Source organism: Oncorhynchus masou, chromosome 17 (genome assembly GCF_036934945.1).
Source record: "Oncorhynchus masou masou isolate Uvic2021 chromosome 17, UVic_Omas_1.1, whole genome shotgun sequence".
Taxonomy (NCBI): Eukaryota; Metazoa; Chordata; class Actinopteri; order Salmoniformes; family Salmonidae; genus Oncorhynchus; species Oncorhynchus masou.
Genome location: NC_088228.1, coordinates 2,765,275 through 2,778,461, shown reverse-complemented (window position 1 = coordinate 2,778,461; position 13,187 = coordinate 2,765,275). Strand labels below are relative to the sequence as shown.

At 41.9% G+C, this 13,187-nt stretch overlaps 2 protein-coding genes across 2 annotated transcripts in view; one reads left to right on the top strand and one right to left on the bottom strand.

The window, feature by feature from the left end:
• Positions 1-4,126, bottom strand: part of LOC135558323 (guanine nucleotide-binding protein G(olf) subunit alpha) — a 173,231-nt gene extending 169,105 nt beyond the window's left edge. Inside the window, exon 1 of the mRNA XM_064992062.1 lies at positions 3,395-4,126. Coding sequence (XP_064848134.1) covers positions 3,395-3,881 — 487 coding nt within the window. The 5' untranslated portion in view covers positions 3,882-4,126. The remainder of the gene's footprint in view (positions 1-3,394) is intronic.
• A 6,500-nt stretch (positions 4,127-10,626) lies between these two features.
• The window catches only part of LOC135558325 (serine/threonine-protein kinase MAK-like), a 48,805-nt gene continuing 46,244 nt past the window's right edge, over positions 10,627-13,187 (top strand). Inside the window, exon 1 of the mRNA XM_064992065.1 lies at positions 10,627-10,749. Coding sequence (XP_064848137.1) covers positions 10,738-10,749 — 12 coding nt within the window. The 5' untranslated portion in view covers positions 10,627-10,737. The remainder of the gene's footprint in view (positions 10,750-13,187) is intronic.

The window sequence follows — 13,187 nt, the reverse complement described above, 5'->3', positions numbered from 1 at the left end:
ATAAAGAGTAGGGTAGTGTGGATGGTTGGCCCCTATGTATAAAGACTAGGGTAGTGTGGATGGTTGGCCCCTATGAATAAAGACTAGGGTAGTGTGGATGGTTGGCCCCTATGAATAAAGACTAGGGTAGTGTGGATGGTTGGCCCCTATGTATAAAGACTAGGGTAGTGTGGATGAATGCCCCTATGTATAAAGACTAGGGTAGTGTGGATGGTTGGCCCCTATGAATAAAGACTAGGGTAGTGTGGATGGTTGACCCTATGAATAAAGAGTAGGGTAGTGTGGATGAATGCCCCTATGTATAAAGACTAGGGTAGTGTGGATGGTTGGCCCCTATGAATAAAGACTAGGGTAGTGTGGATGGTTGGCCCCTATGTATAAAGACTAGGGTAGTGTGGATGGTTGGCCCCTATGTATAAAGACTAGGGTAGTGTGGATGGTTGGCCCCTATGTATAAAGACTAGGGTAGTGTGGATGGTTGGCCCCTATGTATAAAGACTAGGGTAGTGTGGATGGTTGGCCCCTATGTATAAAGACTAGGGTAGTGTGGATGGTTGGCCCCTATGTATAAAGACTAGGGTAGTGTGGATGGTTGGCCCCTATGTATAAAGACTAGGGTAGTGTGGATGAATGCCTCTATGAATAAAGAGTAGGGTAGTGTGGATGGTTGGCCCCTATGAATAAAGACTAGGGTAGTGTGGATGAATGCCCCTATGTATAAAGACTAGGGTAGTGTGGATGGTTGGCCCCTATGAATAAAGACTAGGGTAGTGTGGATGAATGCCCCTATGAATAAAGACTAGGGTAGTGTGGATGGTTGGCCCCTATGTATAAAGACTAGGGTAGTGTGGATGGTTGGCCCCTATGTATAAAGACTAGGGTAGTGTGGATGGTTGGCCCCTATGTATAAAGACTAGGGTAGTGTGGATGAATGTCCCTATGTATAAAGAGTAGGGTAGTGTGGATGTTTGGCCCCTATGTATAAAGACTAGGGTAGTGTGGATGAATGCCCCTATGTATAAAGACTAGGGTAGTGTGGATGGTTGGCCCCTATGTATAAAGACTAGGGTAGTGTGGATGAATGCCCCTATGAATAAAGACTAGGGTAGTGTGGATGGTTGGCCCCTATGAATAAAGACTAGGGTAGTGTGGATGGTTGACCCTATGAATAAAGAGTAGGGTAGTGTGGATGAATGCCCCTATGAATAAAGACTAGGGTAGTGTGGATGGTTGGCCCCTATGAATAAAGACTAGGGTAGTGTGGATGGTTGGCCCCTATGAATAAAGACTAGGGTAGTGTGGATGGTTGGCCCCTATGAATAAAGACTAGGGTAGTGTGGATGAATGCCTCTATGTATAAAGACTAGGGTAGTGTGGATGGTTGGCCCCTATGTAGAAAGACTAGGGTAGTGTGGATGAATGCCCCTATGAATAAAGACTAGGGTAGTGTGGATGAATGCCTCTATGAATAAAGACTAGGGTAGTGTGGATGAATGCCCCTATGTATAAAGAGTAGGGTAGTGTGGATGGTTGACCCTATGAATAAAGACTAGGGTAGTGTGGATGAATGCCCCTATGTATAAAGACTAGGGTAGTGTGGATGAATGCCCCTATGAATAAAGACTAGGGTAGTGTGGATGGTTGGCCCCTATGTATAAAGACTAGGGTAGTGTGGATGGTTGGCCCCTATGAATAAAGACTAGGGTAGTGTGGATGGTTGGCCCCTATGAATAAAGACTAGGGTAGTGTGGATGGTTGGCCCCTATGTATAAAGACTAGGGTAGTGTGGATGGTTGGCCCCTATGAATATAGACTAGGGTAGTGTGGATGGTTGACCCTATGAATAAAGAGTAGGGTAGTGTGGATGAATGCCCCTATGTATAAAGACTAGGGTAGTGTGGATGGTTGGCCCCTATGAATAAAGACTAGGGTAGTGTGGATGAATGCCTCTATGTATAAAGACTAGGGTAGTGTGGATGGTTGGCCCCTATGAATAAAGACTAGGGTAGTGTGGATGGTTGGCCCCTATGTATAAAGACTAGGGTAGTGTGGATGGTTGGCCCCTATGAATAAAGACTAGGGTAGTGTGGATGAATGTCCCTATGAATAAAGACTAGGGTAGTGTGGATGGTTGACCCCTATGTAGAAAGAGTAGGGTAGTGTGGATGGTTGGCCCCTATGAATAAAGACTAGGGTAGTGTGGATGGTTGGCCCCTATGAATAAAGACTAGGATAGTGTGGATGAATGCCTCTATGAATAAAGACTAGGGTAGTGTGGATGGTTGGCCCCTATGTATAAAGAGTAGGGTAGTGTGGATGAATGCCTCTATGAATAAAGACTAGGGTAGTGTGGATGGTTGAGAGAAAACAAAAGAATGGAATTGTTTGAATGAGGCAATATAAACCCCTATATGGATTTGAACCACTTGTCAGCAAACTGTTTAGATTTACTTTGAAAGAATCCCACTATTCTATGATCTGATGAAGCCAATTTTCCCACAGCACTGACACACTGGGTAACACATTGACATAGAGAAGGCCACGCTGTGTCAAGGCAATGGGTGGTGCAGACATGGAGATAGAATCTATAGAAAAGGCTTGTGTTTCCCTGGCAATTTGACTGGTAAACTCAGGGTACATTTACAATGGCTGCCAGTCCAACCATTATGCCATTATTGACTTGAATGGAGAGACCCATTGTATTGATGATATGTATATGGGTGCAGATGGCTAAGACTAGAGGGAGGAATCATTTTAAACTTCATGTGAATAAATGCCAATAAAAAATAAAATAAAAACGTGTACATCTTCTATATTTAAAGTGTTGGCTTTAGCCACTGGTCAGCCAACTGTAGCATCCTTATGTTACACTTCATATTTATGCTAGTGTGTGTGTGTGTGTGTGTGTGTGTGTGTGTGTGTGTGTGTGTGTGTGTGTGTGTGTGTGTGTGTGTGTGTGTGTGTGTGTAACTAAGATGCGTTACAATAACAACCCGATCATCATTAGTGTTACTGTAACTGCAATCAAATATGATGTCGAGTTCACGTGCTAGTCAGAACTAAGACATTTCCGACTTGCCAAAATGATTGAACGCAGCACGTGTATAACACTACAACCAGTTAGAAAAATCTAACATTTTAGAGTTTCCTAGTTTCAACTGGTAAGTGAACGCGACGTGAAAGATAGACAGGACAAGGGTAAAACTGGGCAGACTATGATATTCAACGTCCATCTTCAGCTCAGTCAAATGACGACTGCCAGGGATACCATTTAACGTGGAAAACGGGAGTGATATAAGCACACGCAGCACTGACCTCTCTAGCGACCTGAAATGCCGCAGTTCACGACAAAATGGAGATGGTTAAATAATGTTCAAATAATGTGCCAACCTACCCAGTAATAGCAGCCGATGTGTCTGTTTGTACTCCCGTTTGAGCTCCTTTAACGCCCTGTCAATGTTCTTGCTGATTTTCTTCGCCTCCCTCTCGGCCTCCTTCTCCTCCACCAGCAGTTTGTCCCAGTTTTTCTGTTTTTGGGTGCTGGTTGTTTTCTGCAGCAGCTGTATTCGTCGACTGCGGTCCTTGCCCGTTCCCTTGCCTACTCCGCCTCCGTTCTGTATGAGCACAACATCGGTGCCCGTGTTGTCTCTACCGCGGGGCTCCCTGGGCGGGAGCTTGGCTGTGTCCCCATGGCGTACTTGGCTGCTACCGTCTCGGAGCGACGAAGTCTCGCCATAACCCCCTGTGTCCTCTTGACGAGTTCCCCCGGCTCGGCAAGGTACAGCTGGGTCTGGCGGCTGATCCGAGTCCGAGGTAGCGTTTGAAATAGACCCGCTCAGGTCCCCGAAGAGCCGGGGACGCAAACTGTAGCACAGCCCCATGTTGGTGTGGCCAATATTTTTCCTCTGCAAATGTGGTATTTCATAAATTTAAATATACAAAAAAATCCACCTTCACGTACCAGGTCGAGCACGAGATCGTTACATTGGAGCTCCAATTATGTGATTAAATTCAATATTTGATCCGAAAAGGTGAATGAATTATGCTCCAACATTTGCTATATGTCATTTTGCATTTTTCACCAGTCAGCCTACGCTCCGTAGTTAGTGGATCACCTGATACCATACTGGACACTGCGGGTCCACCTTACCGTAAGTAAACCAAAAGCATAAGCAGTCGGAAAAAGTCAGCCATCCACTGTGCAATTGCACCAAATCTACTGGGCGCTTTTTTAGGGGAAAGACACAGAACGTCATTCACTACAGTAAGGCCATTTCGAGAAAGAATGCTGGTCATGGATTTTAATTTCATACGTAAAAATACCACACGAGTGTCTGTATTCCCAGTAGTTATCAAATGTTATTGGTCACATACACATGGTTCGCAAGATGTCATCGCGAAATGATTGCGCTTCTAACCTCAGCAAAAAAAATAAACATCCTCTCATTGTCAACTGCGTTTATTTTCAGCAAACTTAACATGTGTAAATATTTGTATGAACATAAGATTCAACAACTGAGACATAAACTGAACAAGTTCCACAGACATGTGACTAACAGAAATTGAATAATGTGTCCCTGAACAAAGGGGGGTCAAAATCAGAAGTAACAGTCAGTATCTGGTGTGGCCACCAGCTGCATTAAGTACTGCAGTACATCTCCTCCTCATGGACTGCACCTGATTTGCCAGTATTTGCTGTGAGATGTTACCCCACTCTTCCACCAAAGCACCTGCAAGTTCCTGGACATTTCTGGGGGGAATGGCCCTAGCCCTCACCCTCCAATCCAATGGGTCCCAGATGTACTCAATGGGATTGAGATCCGGGCTCTTCGCTGGCCATGGCAGAACACTGACATTCCTGTCTTGCAGGAAATCATGCACAGAACGAGCAGTATGGCTGGTGGCATTGTCATACTGGAGGGTCATGTCAGCCTGTCCATCCTGTCTCCCTGTAGCGAATGTCTTCGGCGTCTCACAGTACGGACATTGCAATTTATTGCCCCGGCCACATCTGCAGTCCTCATGCCTCCTTGCAGCATGCCTAAGGCACGTTCACCCAGATGAGCAGGGACCTTATGCATCTTTCTTTTGGTGCTTTTCAGAGTCAGTAGAAAGGCCTCTTTAGTGTCCTAACTGTGACCTTAATTGCCTACCGTCTGTAAGCTGTTAGTGTCTTAACGACCGTTCCACAGGTGCATGTTCATGAATTGTTTATGGTTCATTGAACAAGCATTGGGAAACAGTGTTTAAACCCTTTACACTGAAGATCTGTGAAGTTATTTGGATTTTTACAAATTATCTTTGAAAAACAGGGTCCTGAAAAAGGGACATTACTTAGATTTGTGTGTATTAGGTATTTGTTGTGGAATTGTTAGATATTGCTGCACAGTCAGAACTAAACTCATCAAAAAAAGAAAAGGAATGGATAAGAATATATACATTTAATTTTATGGATGAGCAATGACAGAGTGGCATAGGCTAAGATGCAATAGATGGTATAGAATACAGTATGAGATGAGTAATGCAAGATATGTAAACATTAAAGTAGCATTATTAAAGTGACCAATGCTTTCAAGTCTGTATGTAGGCAGCAACCTCTCTGTGTTAGTGACGACTGTTTAACAGTCTGATGGCCTTGAGATAGAAGCTGTTTTTCAGTCTTCTGGATGGTAGCGGGGTGAACAGGCAGTGGCTCGGGTGATTGTTGTCCTTGATTATCTCTTTGGCCTTCCTGTGACATCGGGTGCTGTAGGTGTCCTGGAGGGCAGGAAGTTTGCCCCCCTGGTGATGCGTTGTGCAAACCGCACCACCCTCTGGAGAGCCTTACGGTTGTGGGCGGTGCTGTTGCCATACCAGGTGGTGATGCTCTCAATTGTGCGTCTGTAAATGTTTGTGAGGGTTTTAGGTGACAAGCCAAATTTGTTCTGCCTCCTGAGGTTGCAGCTGTTACACCTTCTTCACCACACTATCTGTGTGGGTGGACCATTTTCTGCATGCCAGTAGTTGTGATGCTGTCTATAGTTATAGGCCTAGGCATTGTGAAAGGCATGTTGTTGCTAATGGTCTTGTGTGCCTGTTATGTCACCCTGTAGCCTTCTACTGTATAGTTCGCCATGCTAACTATCCCACAGCTGCCACCAGTGTAGCAGTTGGGGGAAAATCTACTGGGCCTGGGTGGTACTTGAACTAGAGGCCTGGTGGTTACAGTCAAGTGTGTAGCCTATCACCTGTGGGAAAACAGAAAGGAAAACACTCCCAGGTGATATTTATTTATAACAACGTTTTGACCCTTAGGTCTTCGTCAGGGATCCAGGGGCAGTACCCAGTGACATCACTTCCTAAAACAGGAGGTTAAAAAAAAACTGTGTCACAGTTCCACAATATTACAATTTAATGTATCAAACATATATGATCATACACAGGGAATGTTAGGGAATGTCAATATTTACAGTAATATACATACACATACAATAGTCAATTAGGATTTGTTTTTATTTTTTTTAAACACAATTTGTACATATTGAAGCTATGAAAACGGTTTTGAGTCAAACTCCTCGTTAAGGCCAAGAGGAGACAGTGTGTTGAGCCTGTGGGTCCAGAAAGATTCCCTTTGAATGTCCGCTCCCCTGCATGACATCTTTAACATTTCTATTCCCAATGTATCTCAGAGATCTCGTAGGATGTCCAGCTGGTACAAAATGAGCAGCAACCTGATGTTTTTGTCTCACCTGTCCGTGTGTTGCTGCGGTGCTCACTGATCCGGATCTGAAGGCTCCTACAGGGTTTTCCCTTGGTAAGACAGACCACTCGGACATTTCAACATGTAAATAACATAGCTGGACATGCAGGTAATCAGGCCTTTGATCTTAAATCTTTGTCCTGTGGGGGGTTGTGGGTATATTAGTTAAATTTGTACGTGAAGCTGCATTGAGGACGTTGGCCACATTTGTAATTATCCTCCGGAACTTTGTCCAAAAAGGTTTCCCTTTTCTCTGGTGGGTAATCATATTTAACAACAATATCTCTCAGGGGACTTTAAAAAAATACTTAAAAACGTGGGGGATATTTAAAAGTGGGATTCAATTGTGGGTCAGTGTCAATAATGTACCAGTACTTCCTGATAATGTCCCTAATTGCCTTCCTCAATGGTGAGTATTGGGTGATGCATGATGGGACACGTTCTGCACAGGCTTCCAACTGTGTTCCACCTTCAAAACGATCATTGGGCATGTTTTACCCAATTGTCTTTGTACCCCCTTTCCTTAAACCTTTGTGTTGAGGCCCGTGGGCTGTTTCTGATAAGAAGCACCAGATCTACATATTCTTCTGATGAGACTGTATTGACTTATAGGGAGACTTTTAATAAGTGGACGTGGATGAAAGCTGTCACTTCTAAGGAGGGTTTTCCTGTCCGTAGGTTTCCTGTAGAGATCTGTAGAGAGGGAGGTTTTGTCCTTAACAAACCATCATATCATGAAAACTGATTTGTGATCGGTCATAGTTAATGGTGACGTGAAGGTGTCCATTCATAGAGTTTAGATAAGCATGGAATTTAAAAAAGGTCTTCCTGGGTCCCTGTATAGATCACGGAAATGTCATCCAAATCTCAGAATTAGGAGAAGATTAGAGAGAGAAAAGGGTTGAGGTCACCCCACATATGCTCTCTCTAATTCTCTCTTTCTTTCTCTCGGAGGACCTGAGCCCTAGGACCATGCCTCAGGACTACCTGACATGATGACTCCTTGCTGTCCCCAGTCCACCTGGCCGTGCTGCTGTTCCAGTTTCAACTGTTCTGCCTTATTATTATTGGACCATGCTGGTCATTTATGAACATTTGAACATCTTGGCCATGTTCTGTTATAATCTCCACCCGGCACAGTCAGAAGAGGACTGGCCACCCCACATAGCCTGGTTCCTCTCTAGGTTTCTTCCTAGGTTTTGGCCTTTCTAGGGAGTTTTTCCTAGCCACCGTGCTTCTACACCTGCATTGCTTGCTGTTTGGGGTTTTAGGCTGGGTTTCTGTACAGCACTTTGAGATATCAGCTGATGTACGAAGGGCTATATAAATAAATTTGATTTGATTTGATTCGAGAGAGAAAAGGGTTATGGTGTGGATTCAGCACCACGTGTTTTTCATTAATTCCTAGATATAGATTAGCATAATTAGCGGCCATAGTGCTCCACATCTCTTTTGGTCTGAAGGAAAACCTCTCCTCTGAAGAGAAAATATTTGGAGGTTCGTACCAGTTCAGCCAAGTTCACAATACACATTGGTGCTGGGAAGAGCATTAGGTGGACTTTCAATGAGGTAGAACATGAGGGCCTCTAGGCCACCCTGATGGGGGATGTTAGTATATAGACTGGTGACATCAAAAGTACACAGAATCTAATTTTCAGGTATATGGTCCACAGATTTCAAAAGATTAATAAAATCAAGAGTGTCTAATATACGTGGGGAGGGAGATCACCCAGGGTTTCACAATATGGTCTACAAAAGTAGAGATATTCTCTGTCAGAGATCCAGACCTACTCACAATGGGCCTGCCTGGTAGAGGTGGTGTCATGCCCTTGTGAATTTTGGGTAGAGCGTATATGACAGCTGTTTGGGCAGTCAACTTTCATAAACTTATATTCTGTTTTTGTAATTTCCCCTTCATCGTTTTTTGGGGGACAATTTATCATGGATCGGAGACTTGAATTGATTAGTAGGGTCCTTTGGGAGTCTTTTGTAAAAATGCATCGTCACTAAGTTGTCTCAGAATTGCCTTTTCATAGTCTGCTGCGTTTAGTATCACTGTTGCACCTGCTTTATTTTCAGGTTTTGTAATGATACTGGAGTCCTTTTTCAGTTCCATTAAATCAAAATCAAATCTAATCAATTTTTATTTGTCACATACACATGGTTAGCAGATGTTAATGCGAGTGTAGCAAAATGCTTGTGCTTCTAGTTCCGACAATGCAGTAGTAACCAACGAGTAATCTAGCTAACAATTCCAAAATTACTACCTTATAGACACAAGTGTAAGGTGATAAAAAATATGTACATAAAGATGTATGAATGAGTGATGGTACAGAGCAGCATAGGCAAGATGCAGTAGATGGTATCGAGTACAGTATATACATATGAGAGGAGTATGTAAACAAAGTGGCATAGTTAAAGTGGCTAGTGATACATGTATTACATAAAGATGCAGTAGATGATTTTGAGTACAGTATATACGTATACATATGAGATAAATAATGTAGGGTATGTAAACATTATATTAAGTAGCATTGTTTAAAGTGGCTAGTGATATATTTTACATGAATTCCCATCAATTCCCATTATTAAAGTAGCTGGAGTTGAGTCAGTGTGTTGGCAGCAGCCACTCAATGTAAGTGGTGGCTGTTTAACATGTTCTTCAGCTTTTGTAGCCTATCACCTATGCCATAAAAGTCTGGGCCTCTTGAGAGAGGCAGTAGAACACTCACATGCAAGGCTTGAATGAGGTTGGGATTCGTGTCTGGGGTTGGAGAAAAGGTTTGCGTGATATACGCAGACCTGCAATTTGTGAAGAATCTGTGCACCTGGAACGCACCCAATTTGTGAAGAATATGTGCACCTGGAACGCACCCAAATTGAGAGGCAGTTTTGTACCACTGGATGGGGCTAATGTATTACAAAAAAAAGATGAAGGTGGGAAACATTTATTTACTTTATGTTTGTCTTGTTTAAATGTATTTTAAGGATGGTAACATATTCTTCCCAAACTAATGTATTACAAAAAAAGATGAAGGTGGGAAACATTTATTTACTTTATGTTTGTCTTGTTTAAATGTATTTTAACGATGGTAACATATTCTTCCCAAACTAAGGACTGTCCTCCTGATGCTTTCTCTCTTTAAAAGATTACTTTACCCTGTCTTTGGACTACAAGTCCCATAAAGCATTGTGTTTATCATTCTGAAAGCATTCTCCAGTCTCCCTCCATAGAGCCCCACAGTGGAGATTTCATAATGCCCATAAAACCTAGCGGTCAAACAGGGAAATTGTTCCAATCGCTTTTCCATGGTTCATTTTTCACATAGGTACATTTAGAAACACTTCAAATAAGGGCTGTGTTTTGTGTAGACTCACCCTGGTGTGACGTTTTGATCACCATGTTAATCAGACAAGGGGTCTTATCAATATATTCATCTCTATTTACTCTGACTTGAAAAGGCTAATTTGCATCAAAGTAGAAAGACATCATGCAAAACTACATATCCCTGCAAACAGCTGTACGTCATCGCTAGCTGACACCTTTGCTAATGGTATTGTGTATTGTGTCCCCAGTAACCAGAGATACTTTTGAGGAGATGGGAAACTCTATTGAAGCCCATTTGTGTCCTTTGACCAATGGTCCGCGCGGTGATTCTGGGAAAACGCGAGCACTCCTTCAAGAAGCGAATAGGAGTCAAATGGGCGCCAGCTCCAAAAAAACACAACATGAATATCGTCAAACAAAAAGTACAACATTACACACATTTTCCAAGATGTAAGATAATTAACTTTCGATCTGTAATATTCGATATATTTGCCTTCGATATATCCTTCCTGTAATATTTCTGCCGTTGCCAAGGACAACGGAAGCCGCTCCTGTACAATAAGGAAGTTATTGTTATTGTACTGTCTTCGCCGCTACATTATTTTCTTTTCTTTACAAAACAGAAACTCATCTTGCTTTATTCTTGGACTAATAAGGGGACAAAAACAAAATGTCTTTATTGGTAGGTATGTTAAGGTAATACCACAGTTTCTGAATGTTGCATGAGAACGGTGTTGTTTATGGTAGGCCAATTTAATGTGTGTTATTTATGTGTTTGTTTATCTTGTTAACTAGCTAACGCTAGCTAGCTAACAGGTCAGTAGTAGTTAAGGGTTGTTGCTTATTACGTAGGTATATTGTGTATGCCCCTTTACCCCATACCACACTAATGAAGTTGAACTGTCCTGCCAATAATTATTTTACTTTCTCTCTGTCTGAGGGACTTTCTAATCTGGTAGGATGGAGAGTAGAGGTCTATATAGGATTAGAGAAATGTCTACGACAGCCAATATATGTCAGAACAAGAACTCACTTCTTTATTCAACAACATTCAACACAGACAAGTCATTCATTTTGAAGTTGTCTGTTTTTAATGGCCAAAATTGTGTGCAGGCTGGCCAGGGTTGTACCAAACGACTGTTGGTCGGCTGTATCGAGCGCTACAGGCTAGCCCAATCAGGACCTGTTTTCACCTGGAGTAATCAGTTAAAGCCTCTTTGCTGGTTTCCCCTGTAACCAGTTGCATAAAACAGCTTCAGTTCATTTCCCCCTTAAAGTCAGTTGCACAACATTTTTTAAGGGGAATTTCTCTCTTAAATTAAGTGAAAAATGTATCGGTGCCCATGAGGTCCCTGAAGTGTTTCATTCACTACCCACGCTGTAAAGTATAAACTAATAACCAGGAAGCAAGTACAGGGAGTGAATGTAATCAATTTAATTTAATAAACGAACATGGAACAAAACAAGAACCTCGAGTAGTGTACAGACATGAAACATATAAACATAAACAATAACGCCTGAGGAAAGAACCAAAGGGAGTGACAGATATATGGGAAGTAATCGAGTCCAGGTGAGTCTCATGAGGCGCAAGAACGATTGGTCAAATCGTCGTACCGATTTATAACACAATTAATGTAATACCTCGTCAGCTCGGGGATTCGATCCGGCAACCTGCCTGCCGCCCTTGGCATACCTAAAGCCGCTACTGCTTGTAATTATCATTTTTCACTTGCTTTCTTCAAGTGGACAAATGTACATTTTTTGTACACGTGATTTTTTTCACTTGTCCAGTGTGTTTACAGGCGGGTTGAACACCTGTTATGGGCATTTTACACGCGTTCATTACACCGGTTCAGCCTATTGGGGAAGGAATGGCGTTTTTGGGATTCGTTTTTGGATAATTGCCAAAAACAACTTATTTGGTAGCAAATGTCACATTTTTTTAAGCATTTATGAATTAAAAAAGCACATAAAGACGTCATAATTCACAAAGGTATTTTTCCATTTTAATTAGCTATCCATCATTTTTCCTTGTCTAAAGTATCAAGTGTGTGTGTGTGTGTGTATACAGTTATGACTCTTTCCATCCACCAGATGGGATTGTTTTGCGACAAGTTCCAACTTTTCCAAAACCCCATCTGTTTGATGAGTAAATTAAAGTAATAACAAGTCACTATACTTTCCAAACCACAAAGGCTGAATTAAAATGTTTTATAAACTGGAGGCAGGACCAGGGTGCACAACATTTGAGATAATTAAGCTTCTTTTGTGCATATGGAAAATGTCTGGGATCTTTTATTTCAGCTCATGAAACAGGAGACCAACACTTTACATGCTGTTCATGTTTTCGTTCAGTGTATATGCTACGTCCATGTGAAAATGTGGTTCAAATTGAGACGTCACCGCTCAAGTTGGTAATCCAATGTTTTGAAAATAGCTGGCTGTCCATCTGCCCAGTACATAACATGTACATATCTGATTATTTTAAGGCTACCTCTGCACAGTTTCTTTTGTCATTGATAGGATGTACATGTATCCTACTTATTCCCTGACATTGTCCAAGTTCTGATATCTCATTAATTCTCCCTTCCTCCTCCAATGAATTCCATGTTACCCACTTCCTCACCAGACAGGAGCAACAAACTATTAGAAATGGCGCTAATTTCATTCATCAACATTTTATATAAAGTGTAGTAGATATTTCCCTGATTTATAGTCTAGCTCAAAACTAATGAAACTGTTTCAGCATGTAAAAAGTAACAGTACAAAAATAAAATGAGTTTTGACTTGAGATATTTAATAAATGTTTCAAAACAATACATACTATAGACCTGCTAAATTACTCACATCCAGCATAAAAAAAACTTTAAAAAAACAGAATAAATTAAAATAATTCTGTATTTATTTCAGATGCAACAATTGTTCATGAAGCAAACATTGTATGACTTGGTGAAGATGTGGGTGAAAGAAGCTGTCTGTTTAACATCCCCTCCTTCATCCGTTGTATTCGTTCAACTCAGCATTTGGAGAATCCTATGAACAGTCATACACAAGTCATTCTGAACAGCAACATCTTCCTAATAAGAATTTAGACCCGTTGACAATTCAACAGAATTCAGG